Raw genomic sequence first — 12,610 nt, 5'->3', positions numbered from 1 at the left:
GCATCAAGGATCGTTTGTTTACGACTGAAGAGCACCATACTCCCTTAAGACCACATTGTTATCTGAGACTTACCAGCCATTTTACCAAGTACTGAAGGCGTTCTACTAAGGAAAGTAATCACTGGTAAATACTACCATTTCTTGTCAAGTAGCTTAGAGACGACTTTATTTTCGTAATTTCAAAAGAAGTACTTGCATTAATTTATTTTGGAAACTTGCAAATTCTAGGATCTTGAAGACAAGTTACTACACAGTGGTTTACAATGGGAATTAAAGGTAAAGAGGAAGAAAACGATAATTAAATATCTACGCTAGATTCGGAATTACTGACAACTTAGGTCTTTCTCAAGTGCTGGCGGATAATGCTAGTTCTAGTGTGAAACACAATGATATTAAAAACTACTTTGGTAGAAAGGTAGCTATCGACGCGTATGTGAAATCATACAGCAGAAAGAAAATCTCTTTCTGCTGTAGTAAGAAAGTTTGAACATGTTGTTAATTTGAGTTTAAGATCTATGAGTCTGTATCAGTTTCTTATTCAAGTTCGTGGACAGGACGGGCAACAATTGATGAACGAGCAAGGAGAAACAACTAGTCACTTGATGGGAATGTTTTATCGAACATTAAGAATTGTTGATAATGGTATTAAGCCTTGCTTTGTGTTTGACGGAAAGCCACCAACTTTAAAGTCAGGCGAATTGGCAAAGCGAGTTGCTCGTCATCAAAAGGCCAGAGAAGATCAGGAAGAAGCAAAAGAAGTCGGAACTGCTGAAATGGTGGATAGATTTGCTAAGCGAACAGTAAAGGTCACACGCCAACACAATGAAGAAGCCAAACATCTACTAGATCTGATGGGTATTCCGTATGTAAATGCCCCCTGTGAAGCTGAAGCCCAGTGTGCTGAATTGGCCAAATCAGGGAAGGTGTATGCTGCTGCTTCCGAAGATATGGACACTTTATGTTTTCGGGCTCCTATTCTGCTTCGTCACCTTACCTTCAGTGAGCAAAGAAAAGAACCTATTAGTGAATACTACTTTGATAAGGCAATAGAAGGTTTAAACATGCCGGCAGAGCAATTTGTCGACTTGTGTATTTTATTAGGCTGTGATTACTGTGATCCAATTCGCGGTGTTGGACCAGCAAGAGCTATAGAACTGATTCGTCAATATGGAAGTCTTGAAAAATTTGTCAAAGAGGCCGATCGAACAAAATTTCCTATCCCGGAAGACTGGCCGTATGATGATGCACGTAGGCTGTTTTTAGAAGCGGAGGTTATTCCGGGAGATGAAGTGGATTTGAAGTGGAGAGCACCTGACAAGGAAGGTATCATAAAGTTCCTTGTTAGTGAAAAAGGCTTCAATGAAGATCGTGTCCGACTAGGTATTTCTAGACTTGAGAAGGCATCAAAAACTGTACCACAAGGGCGTTTAGATTCATTTTTCAAACCTGTACCTTCAAGTCCAAAAAAGCCTGCTGAGACTGGCAAAGGAGTAAGCGGTAAACGGAAACGTGATACTAAAGCTACTACTGGAGGCAACAAAAAGCGATAGATTTACTGTTACTTTTTACGGAGGTTTCGTTTATGATGCTTATTTTCTTTTGTTTATGTATGATTCTATATGGAATTTTTTGCATAGTAATAGCGTTTTTGTTCATTTATTCAATAGCATTCATCGATAACATAACACAAAACCTGTTCATAATATAAGGGTATTCGTAAAAACTAACGGAATTTCCAATATCAGGCAAAGACAAGATTCCATCAAACTTATAATTGAAGTAATTCATATTCCTGTCGCTCTCTTTCTGCAGATCCAGCATTTTTAAGACTTAGAAATGTATTCCTATAAGAGTTATTTATTAGTTTTTGGTTCAAAACGAATGGACTGAAATATTCTTACCAAAACAAAGCACATAAGCAAGCAAAAGGCATTTGGAATTGCAATGGCATCAGATAAAAGTTGACTGACTGGATAAAAGGCCAAACAACATAGTTCGCCTGTAATTTTGGTTAGTTTATTGTTGGTTGAAACAAAACTAATCAATCGGAGTCGTACCTTAAGAGTTGGGATAAACAAATTCTTCAGCTTGTTACTGACATCATTGAGTCCTTTTCCTTTTTCTGTTATTGTCTAGAGAGTGTTAATTTATGAAAATCACCGTTCGCGAAAGCTTTCTCTTTAAAAAAAAAAAAAAGGACTGAAAGGAAAAGAAAAACATACCATCCAAGAATAGAAAAACGCAGTACCGAAAGGAGCAAAAATGGCCTGGTCTAGTAGAACACGAACGACCACATTGCTAACGCCTTTTTCCACAGGAAACTTCGTGGATAGAAGCTTCAGCCATTTGAATTGCAATGGAGAAATAGCAAAACCTACAAGACATTAGATATCAAGCACAGAAAACAAAAGGATTTCACACTTACCAAAAGAAACAAATTGAAGAATGCGAGCTAAATTGGGAATCCCTGAAGAACGAACCTTGGATTCTGTTAGTTTTATGTCCATCGTGCTTCAATCCATCTAAGGGACCCTTTTGAAGGTAAATTTCAAATATAAAAGGGCCCGTTCTTCCTATTACATACTCTTTCCTCAGTTAAGCCTATAGGTGCATTTTTCTTTGCTTGATAATAAGTGATTCCTTGCGCAAGGACATCTGAAAGACCACCAAGGGTACCAGCAGTAAAGCACATCGTACTGATGGGAGCTCTATTGAAGAGAGCATTGTATCTAGCCGTCAATCGAGCAAACATAGTTTCTGATAAAGAGCGATGACACTAAATTTCTTAAGGCTTTCAAGAGAAACAACTAAAGATGAGCGTTTGTATTTTTTCTGGTGAAACAAACTTTATAAATAAATTACTATAAACAAAAGAATCAATTACGAAGCGTTCTGTAGGCAGAAGCAATCCGATTTTATTTATATGCCCAAGAAAGGGTATATATGTTTTTTATAAGGGTACGTAAGACTGAAATCAAGAACGTATTAAGATCAATTCCTCGTTTAGTCGATGTAAATAATTAATCCATAATAGAAACTAAAACACTGATTAAATGGGAGCCGGAATTAGAGTAAATTTTACTAAATGTGTGAGTTTTAAAACTGTCTTTCAAATACACGAGTCTTCTCTTGCATCTCTGGAATTACGAAGCTCCTACGCAAAACAGCAACAACCCATTCTTTCTACAATCTAAACTACACAGTAAATTCCATATGCCTCCAACAATATTGAAAGTTCAATTTAACCTATTTATTTCCTAGTCTTTCTAATCTATCATGTTTCCTGAAAGTATCTTTCTCACTAGAAAAGTGTTAGTGACATATTCATGATTTCACTTGTTAAATTGACAAGAAAAGGGATATGGATAAAAGCATTATTCAGATAATACATGCTAAACTCGTCAATGTATATACTCCGAGTGAGCTGGGTTAACAAAAGTTTCATCCTGGTAAAAAGCGATTTTAATGATTACATCGCTTTCTACCTGCTTAACCGCATATTCCTCAAAAGCCACTAAAGAAAACTTACATTTCTAGCAATGATACACAATCCAAAAAATCATTAATAAAACAGCCATGAAGCGCGCATTAAAACATTATAGAAAATCTGAATGCGTCAGTTCCCTATATATATAGCATTTGTGACTTACTTTTTAGGGCATACTACATCTACAAGTTTCCACCAAAACTTGTGACTGTCAAAAAGGTAAACAAAAGTTGGTAGGCTTGAAAATAAACAGTAGTGGGTGATGCGAAAAAGTAAATACAAGTAAACACAGAAAAGATGGAAAAGATGGAAAGATTGCTGTATGAGAACGACAGCAATTCGCTATTCGTTTCAATCCTGACCAATATGAAGGTCGTGAACAAAACAAAAGGATAAAAAAGATATACAGTATTTCTACGTTAATTTTTCACTTACGAAACCGATCCATGCATGTAGTTTTTAATAAATCATTCCTTAATATACCCCTTTTTTTATTTATATGTAAATCCGGAAAATATCCTGTTCCAAACAATTAATTAGTCAAATGTAATCTTTTTACCAGTAGATTCCTTAATGCCCATAGAACCACGCTGTGCATTGGCCAAAGAAGCTCCTGGACGAATGTCACGAGCGTCGACATTTTTCCTGCGTTTGGCTGAATGATCATCGGTACGAGCAACGGAATCAGGAGCCTTACGTGTGCGCTTCGATCTGTCTTGACCGTATTCAAGACGCCAGGTGTCATGGTTTCTTGCCATTGCTTTCATTGAAGTCTCTACATCATGGAAATCGACAAATCCAAATCCTTTGCACTTTCCGGAATCTTCAAAGGTCATTAGACGCACGCGTCGAATGTCACCGGCTTGTCCAAAATGCTCTCTTAACATATCCTCCGTAGCATCAAAAGGAAGATTTCCGACGAAAATGACAGCGGATGGAGGATTCCTAGACTCTTGTCTGGCGATGGTTTTGGAAGGTAAGCTCGATTTCGCAGGTCTACCTTGATAGTCGTTACTAGATTTAATCAAGACATTTCTTCCATTCAAAGGCTTTTCTGTACATTGCAATGCTGCCTTTAGAGCTTCTTCCGAATCAAAGTCGATATAGGCAAATCCCTTGTTTTGGTTTCGGTGCTCTTTGGACATGGGCATGTGAATTCGTGTAATGTTTTCACCAGTAAATTCAAACGGTTTCTCGTCATCTTCCTCAACAGTTTCTTTTGTTTCACGAACGAAAAACTCTTTCAAAATAGCAGGAGTCGTAAAAAAACTCAAATTACCAATCCAAACTCCCCATGGCGAACGTTTGCTTCCTTCTTTTTCCTCTTCTCCCGAACCTGATCCATATTTCACGTCAATCTTCTTCAATCGCTTTTCTTCTTTCTTCTTGGCTTCTTCTAATGCTTCGGGAGTCCAGTTTCCTTCCTTGTCAATTTTACCAGCTTTACGAAGTTTTCGCATCAACTTTTTAGAAGGAGGAACTGGTTTAGAAACGTCAATTTCAATTTCTTCTTCATTTTCGGAGTGTTTCTTCTTCGATTCTTCCTTAACGGGTCGTTTATCAATTTCTTCTTCTGAGGCACTCATTGTGAAATGTTGGATATCTATAACGATTGTGGTCTCTCAACTTCCAAATACTTTATAAATAGGAATAAAATACTATTAATGAAATGAAAGCAGACACGAATGGTAGAAATTTTCTAAATAATTCAGGAATTAGAAGCCTTGCAAAATGCAAGTTTCATACACTTCAAACTTGACATGGTGCGTTGCATGTTCTTATTGCATCTTGCACACGGCAGCACACTCGGTATATCCAAAAAATGTTTCGAGTGAATTAGGTAACAATCATTGATGTGTGTTTATTCTGGTAACAGTTGAAGATGATATCGTAGTACAGCGGAAATGCAAACACAAAGATGAAAATTCTCTGATTCTGCAGAGGTTTCCACTTTGAAAAGGTTTTCAATAAACTTTTTTACCTAAAAAATACAAAAAGTTGTGATAGTCGGGTTACCAGGGATAATTAAAGTCTCGTATGTAAACCGTTTATTTGTTTAGCAGAGCTACATCAGTAGCACCTTTCTTATTATTATTTTCTATTTTTTATTTGAACAAATATCGACCTTTCATAAAACAAATTCGCGATCAATTGTTAACCAACAAGTTTCATTTGTACATATTCTGTTTACAGTTTTTATTGTTTACAAACAAACCTTCATTCATCTGACAAACCCTATACTGGACCTCGGTTCTGTGCCTTATAATAAATAATGATTAAAACTCAAATTCGGTATTTACCTAAATAAAAGTCATTCGCGTCATTTGAGGCGTCCGTTCTCCTTCTTCCCTATTTCTTTGTGTAAATTGCTAATTTTTACTTTCAATTCATTCGTTTGCTATAATAATGGACGCACTTCCACCTTCTTATGAATCTCACTTCACTCTGAATACACCTGTCCATGAACAGTTGAAGGACAAGCGTGTTATTCTTGCCTCAGGATCTCCTAGAAGAAAGGAACTTTTTCGCCAAATGGTAAGTATAGCTCTTTCTTTTCAAAATTTACTTTGTTACTTCTTCTCAGGCCGCATGCGTTCTTTATGAATTGCGCCAAGCCATTTCATGCTAGTCATAAAGTCTAATGCATCGTTGTGAAGAGAATTGTAACGGAGTTTGAGCTCATATTTAGGTTATTTATAGCTTGGTTTATATTTTGGCTCTCCTCTCATTAGAATCAAGAATGTTTCCAGGGGCGATCAAAGTATTTTGAACTTTTACTAACTCATTATGTTTAGGGATTCTCTAATGTGGAAGTATTCGTATCTGGGTTTGCCGAAAATTTGAGTAAATCTGCTTACGTTACACCCTGGGAATATGCTGCTGATACCTCCTCTCAAAAGGCTTTAGCTGTCTATCAAAACTTGGTAAATTTGAATCAGAAACTGATGATTTTTGATTTCCAGAACTAACCAATTTTCTTTTGTCTAGGCTGCTGAAGAAGATTCACCAGATGTTGTCATTGCTGCTGATACAGTGTTGATTTTGGATAGCGAAATCATCGAAAAACCTGCTGACCCAAAGCATCATTTGTCTATTCTCAAAAAGCTTCGAGACTCTAGAGAACCACACAAGGTTTTTACTGCCGTTACCGTAATTGTCCCCTTGGACGTCCCCGTTCATCCTGGATATGTCATGAAAACCCATTTAGAGGAAACCCAAGTGAAGTTTGATCCTTCTCTTACCGACGAATTTCTCGAAGCCTATGTTCGTTCTGGCGAGGGTCTTGATAAGGCTGGTGGCTATGGTATTCAGGTAAGAAAATTTCACTCTTCCCTCTTCACAGATTGTTAACAATATAGGGATTTGGTGCTCTTTTGGTGGAATCCATTCAAGGTGACTATACCAATATTGTTGGTCTCCCTTTACGTGCTACATACCGTCTTTTGGAAGAAGCATTAGACCAAGGAAATGCAGAAAATTATGATTAAGGCCTATGATACTTCTTTCTCTTTTTTCTTTTATTTTTTTCTACGATTTCTAGGCATCGGCAAATGGTGCCCTTTTGTTCTTTTTCGGTATTATGCTGTATGTTAATTATGATTGTATTACTTTCTGGAAACGGTTTTACATCATTTGTCGGCTTTATGTCCTCCAATCCTCTTGTGTTTTAGCTTTCTTTTTATTTCTTTTCTGCATTGTTGAAGACAGGTTTCTCATAGCACTCATCCCATTATATTCATCTCTTAAATTTATACAACTGGTACTCCTTTTTAGAATGCAAATGCACTCTTCTCTCCGTTTTACAATACAACTTACAAATAGATTATTATAAACTTGGTTATCAATCGTAATGTATTTCTATTGTGAACGCATAAACACATCATCAAACTTAGTGCCCGTTTCTTCAAAGAGTACACTAGCTTCCTTGTAGAATCCTCTTAAGTTCATACAAATCTAAAAGCCTTGCTGGATGCATTTCGTTCCAGTGTAGAATATGGGTTCTTCCAATTAAAGAAGTTGTGTAGTTCTCTGAGACTTCGTCATGACAACTTTCAATTCGTAGCGACTCCCTTCTTTTTTAATTCAGCTTGGAGCTGAACAGAAAAATCATCATCACCAATGTCCTCATCATCCCAATTGTTTTCCCATAGGGTATCATCGCCAGTGTCGAGTTCTGTATCTTTCATAGGCCAGTCTTTCACACTGTTAGCTATATTATGTACTTAACTAACATTCTAAATTCTTACTTTCTGTTGCGAAATCTTCAAATTCATCATCATCTTCCAAATCTACACAGCTTGTTAGCTGAAATCTTCGTATAACAACGACTTGATCAAATGCCGATGGATCAGTCCAAATTGTATGAACATCAATTATGGCGTTGACATGCATAACTTACTCTCTAAGCTTGGCAAAACGGTTCGCGACATTCTGTGATTGTAACGTAGGTAATTGCACTGGTCAGGTTTGCTAGTCTCAACTGCCCAAGAAAGTAACTCGCCTTCAGCACAATAGTGTTCTCCAACGCAGGTTCCATAATAAACAAACACAATTCAGTATTTTGAAGTATTCCTTTTACTTTTTTATCCTGTAGGTATTGCATGTTAGTTATTCAAGAAATGAGAAACAATCCTGTTTTTAGAATTTCTATCCAGATCTTACAGATAAAGGACTTGAGGCGTCTCTATGGGAAAAGCGTATTCTTCAAACAATTCCATTATAAATGCAAGACTTTTTTATTAATTAAGAAGTAAAACAATTACATGTACAAAATTTAGGGTTCTTGTGCTTCAGACACATAGCTCGCCCATTTATCTATTATTATAAGCATTGTAAACGAAGGAAAAACATGATCAATCGAGCTGGGTATCGTTATCAAGAAAACAAAGCATGATATAGAAGATAAGTGATCACATTTGCAATACTCGGTATTCCTTGAGATTTAAAATTCTTCAAGTCTCACTTCATCTTTTCGTACATGCTAATCAGACTAGTGTACTTGACTTCATCTTTGGGCCAAAAGTAACAAACAAACATCCACAGATCTTTACGAATAGTTTCCTTTTCATTATCAGGAAGTTTTGAGACAGTAGCATCAATATGTCCTCCTATCGTTGTTAAACACTCTGTAAAAAGCATCACCAACTGTTTTCTTTCCAGACCGGCGGAACCCTTACGAAGTTTTTTCATAAACTTACGAACAGGATACATCAGCTCCTTGCATCTTGCCTTTTGTTCACCAGTCAATTCATCACCTTCAGGTTGGTCAGATTCTTCCTGTTTGACAGATGGCTCAACGGAAGCGCGCGGTGATTCTTTATGAGGAGCCTCGGACTTCACTTCTTTGGTAACATGTTTCTTTCGTGGTTCAGAAACAGCAGGAGAGGGAGTCCTGGTAACATTTTCACTTCGTTGGCCATTCTTATTTGATTTGCTTGATGTTTTCCTGTTTTGGGGTTGCCTTTTCGGAGCGAGCTTTGGAGTTTCGGTACCTTCTTCAACCTTACGGTGATAGTCTCGTAAAGCACTCAACAAATATTCGCCTCGTCGTACCAAATGTACTGAAGAAGGGACCTTTTTCTCCTTTTCTTTTTCCTTTTCTCCGGAATTATCAGCTTTATTGTCATCCAAAAAGATCTTGTCTTTCATTTTTAATTCGGGATCATCACGAATCTCTAGCCAAGCTCCAAACCCATGTTTACAAATACCAGCTAACAGCATGGAGTCCTCGCGCTTTCCCCATTCACATGACCAACCATGGACAGATCGAAGATGTACGGGAACCTCAAAAGAAGAATATCCTGATGAAGGCATTGCTTCATATAAGACATCAAGATCATTTAGACGTTGGATTAGAGTTTCAGCATTGATGTTTTTTACTCCTCTAAAAGTTATTAACAACGCTTTACGAGACTTTTGATTCGTTTGCTCAGCGTTAGCCTCTTTTTCGGCTGCATTAATTGCTTTTTGACAAACCGCTTCCAAATCAGAAGCTACCTTTTTAACTAAATGAGCATCTTGGGTTGATAGATCCGCATATTTAACAATGTCATTATACCGGTGTTGTAGACGGCCATATCGGATCATCGCACGATATAACAATCGAATTTCTTTTTCTAACAACACTTCGTCCCTTAGCATTTGCTTCTTTGTCTTTTTCTCAGAAGCAGTCGAACTAGGAGAAGAGGCAGCCATCTCAATTGGGTACGGTCTGTTTCCACGCCTATTATTTAATTCAATCTCCCTCTTGAGTGCTTCTTGTTCTTTTCGTCGATCCTCCTCTTCATACTTTTGTCTTTCATTTAAGGGAATAATATCATCCCAAGAAACATCAGCCTTGTAATCAGTAACCTCAAATTGTTTCAAAAAATCTTCACCACCCATACTGGCACCACCGACATCGTTTGATGTGTCGTGATCTTCAGCATGCTCCAATATTTCATCCAAGTTCATATCTTCAAGCTTCTTTTGATTATCTTCCGCTTTGAACATATTGGAAGCACCAAATTTTAAAATCGCACTGAGCTCTTCTGCAGAAAACTTATCACTTTTGGCATTTTTCTGTTTGTCAGTCACACCGAGAGAAATAATTGCATATTCTAAAATCATTTTCCTTCTGGCTCTTTCCAACACATCTTCCTCAATTGTATCTTTTGAAAGAAAACGATAAACCATAACATGGTTCTTTTGTCCAATTCTATGAGCACGAGCCATGGCTTGTAAATCGGCCTGTGGATTCCAATCGGAATCAAATATAATAACAGTGTCTGCCGTCATCAAATTAATACCTAGACCACCTGCTCGAGTTGAAAGCAGGAATACAAAGTCAGGGCTTCCGGGCGCATTATAATGATCAATGGAAACTCTTCGAACTGATGCTGGAACAGTACCATCTAATCGTTGATAGGGATAACCTCTCAATGCCATATAGTCACCAAGAATATCAAGCATACGAACCATTTGACTGAAAATTAGGACACGGTGCCCGTCTCGGCGTAATCTAGAGAGTAACTTATCAAGTAAAACCATTTTCCCGCTGTTCATAATCAATCCTTTCAGCACTTCTTCTCGTCGTCCTTGAGAACCGAATTTCTGCATCCATGATTCTTCAACTCCGTCGTACAAATACGGATGATTACTTGCTTTCTTCAATTCTATTACAATATTCAGAAGCGAAATCTGGCTACCAGACATAATACTCTGAGTAAGAACTCGATAGTTCCTGCTTAGAATATTCTTGTACCAATAGGTTTGCAAATCAGATAATTCAACTCGCAAAATACGTTCGGATTTAGAGGGCAAGGATTTTTCAACATCTTTCTTCAACCTTCTTAAGATGTAAGGTTGTAAATGCTCTTGTAGATTTCGAATATAAGTCTCTTGTTCTTGATCTGGAGCTTCCAGATTAATTTCTTCCCGTATATCAAATTTTCCTGGCATCAGAAAGTCAACTAAGGCTGCAAGTTCTTTAATATTATTCTGAAGTGGAGTACCCGTAATAAGCAACCTGTTAGAATTCTTGAATTGGGATAATGTTTCATAAAGGGAGGACTCACTATTCTTCAAGCGGTGAGCTTCATCGATTGCCATGTACTGCCACTTAATATTACCCAGCACCGAACGATCCTTAAGAACATATTCATAAGTAGTAAGCAGTAAATTAAACTTTAGTTTTTGAGTTCCCTCGACATAAAACTCATAATCACGGAGTACTTGTCTAGAAGCGGTATTACCAAGATAACTGATGCAGTTCATATCTGAAGCCCAAAGAGCAAAAGTTTCTTGCCACGAAGGGACTGTAGACAAGGGAACTATCACAATAAACGGCCCATGCTGTCTTAAAGAATGAGCCAAGTATGAAAGAAAAGCTACTGTCTGTACAGTTTTACCTAAACCCATTTCGTCTGCCAAGATACCATTCTCATTCTTGTGCCAAAGATAGGCCATCCAGTTAACACCCGTTAATTGGAAGTCACGTAATTCACCGCCCGTAATATAAGAAGGTTGTTGCTCTAACTTACGATACTTGGGACGGGTATGACCATAGTTAGTACCACGAGATGGCATCAATGGGCTATGCTCTCTGTCATGAAAAGATTGTATTTGTTCGGAGGCTATAGGCTCTATTGTTTCAGCGGATTCCCACGTGCAGAAATCATATAAGAGATGCTTCCATTTAACCAAGTATTCCAAAGATCCATCAGGGTTTCTATGTTGATAGACAATGCGATCAACCTGCTTGTACTCTTCATAACTGTCCCGTTTGCGTTCTATATCAATCTCCATTGCTTCAATGTCCTCCCTAGTTGTAGTTGGATCTTCACGTATCTCACGTTCCAAAAGAATAACCTGCTTATTATGATTATCAACCTTTTTTGCTCCCCGAAAGCCGACCAAATTATTATAGGTCTCCCAAGTGCAATGTAAATGAGACATATTCACCCATTTTACAAGGTACTCATAATCGTTTGTAATATTTGACCCATCACGTCCTTCAATAAGCCTGTGATCTAAAACACAGTCTATGGCTTTTGTTTCTTCAGGCTCTTCTTGTGCCTCCATATCATAATCATAGCCATCACCGAGTTGCTCTTCATCTTCAATTGATTCAAAATAGGCATCTTCATTATAATTTACACCTTTGGAATTTCGCGAGGAAAACCTTACTTCATCTAGAGCATCGTCAGGTGTCGCTTTCCTTCTTCCAGACCTTCTGCGAACATTGTCACCGTAAGAACTACCATCGCTATCCTCATCCTCTGATGGAGAGAGAGATTCAGCATCGTCATCATCATCATCATCACTTATATTTCTTTGACGATGAGTCCCATTTCTCATACCACGACGCTGTTTAGATGGTAATTCGTCTTCTAATTCAGCATCAACATACTTCCCTGGATTTATCCGAGTACGTCCCTAATTTCTTAAGTTAACACTATACCGGAAAAATTCCATGAATACTTACAGATCGTCGAAGACCGTAAAGTTCAGGATCGAAATATTCTTCGGAGTCTAATTTCCGCTTGGACGAGCTGTGTTCGGGAATAATTTCCGACATGTCTTTTAAATGAAAATGTCAAAGTGATCCAATAGCTTTAATCTAGTTTGGGTACTTAGACAATT

At 37.7% G+C, this 12,610-nt stretch overlaps 6 protein-coding genes across 6 annotated transcripts; 2 read left to right on the top strand and 4 right to left on the bottom strand.

Moving 5' to 3' along the window:
* Positions 1–31: 31 nt before the first annotated feature.
* Positions 32–1,646, top strand: SOCG_04564 (FEN-1 endonuclease). Its single transcript, XM_013162310.1, has 3 exons — positions 32–276; positions 339–429; positions 512–1,646. Exons 1-3 carry the CDS (start codon positions 264–266, stop codon positions 1,548–1,550), a joined length of 1,143 nt encoding a protein of 380 aa, XP_013017764.1. The 5' UTR covers positions 32–263; the 3' UTR covers positions 1,551–1,646.
* SOCG_04563 (Mvp17/PMP22 family protein 1) lies at positions 1,578–2,979 on the bottom strand. The gene is made up of 6 exons (XM_013162309.1): positions 2,585–2,979; positions 2,426–2,480; positions 2,223–2,374; positions 2,058–2,132; positions 1,902–1,999; positions 1,578–1,844 (listed from the first exon to the last, which is right to left on the bottom strand). Exons 1-6 carry the CDS (start codon positions 2,750–2,752, stop codon positions 1,769–1,771), a joined length of 624 nt encoding a protein of 207 aa, XP_013017763.1. The 5' UTR covers positions 2,753–2,979; the 3' UTR covers positions 1,578–1,768.
* Positions 2,980–3,913: 934 nt separating this feature from the next.
* SOCG_04562 (RNA-binding protein Rnp24) lies at positions 3,914–5,259 on the bottom strand. The gene has a single exon (XM_013162308.1). It carries the CDS (start codon positions 5,071–5,073, stop codon positions 4,024–4,026), a length of 1,050 nt encoding a protein of 349 aa, XP_013017762.1. The 5' UTR covers positions 5,074–5,259; the 3' UTR covers positions 3,914–4,023.
* A 541-nt stretch (positions 5,260–5,800) lies between these two features.
* SOCG_04561 (maf-like protein) lies at positions 5,801–7,366 on the top strand. The gene is made up of 4 exons (XM_013162307.1): positions 5,801–6,022; positions 6,283–6,411; positions 6,476–6,799; positions 6,847–7,366. The coding sequence occupies exons 1-4, from the start codon at positions 5,894–5,896 to the stop codon at positions 6,973–6,975; spliced, it is 711 nt and encodes a 236-aa protein (XP_013017761.1). The 5' UTR covers positions 5,801–5,893; the 3' UTR covers positions 6,976–7,366.
* On the bottom strand, positions 7,252–7,934 carry SOCG_04560 (mRNA export protein Dss1). The gene is made up of 3 exons (XM_013162306.1): positions 7,887–7,934; positions 7,735–7,776; positions 7,252–7,682 (listed from the first exon to the last, which is right to left on the bottom strand). The coding sequence occupies exons 1-3, from the start codon at positions 7,915–7,917 to the stop codon at positions 7,540–7,542; spliced, it is 216 nt and encodes a 71-aa protein (XP_013017760.1). The 5' UTR covers positions 7,918–7,934; the 3' UTR covers positions 7,252–7,539.
* A 512-nt stretch (positions 7,935–8,446) lies between these two features.
* On the bottom strand, positions 8,447–12,545 carry SOCG_04559 (ATP-dependent DNA helicase Hrp3; the record flags this gene model as incomplete). Its single annotated transcript, XM_013162305.1, has 2 exons — positions 8,447–12,403; positions 12,453–12,545. The coding sequence occupies 2 exons, from the start codon at positions 12,543–12,545 to the stop codon at positions 8,447–8,449; spliced, it is 4,050 nt and encodes a 1,349-aa protein (XP_013017759.1).
* Between the last annotated feature and the right edge of the window lie 65 nt (positions 12,546–12,610).

This window comes from Schizosaccharomyces octosporus (genome assembly GCF_000150505.1).
Source record: "Schizosaccharomyces octosporus yFS286 unplaced genomic scaffold supercont6.1, whole genome shotgun sequence".
NCBI lineage: Eukaryota > Fungi > Ascomycota > Schizosaccharomycetes > Schizosaccharomycetales > Schizosaccharomycetaceae > Schizosaccharomyces > Schizosaccharomyces octosporus.
This window is presented reverse-complemented; position numbering and strand designations above follow the sequence as displayed.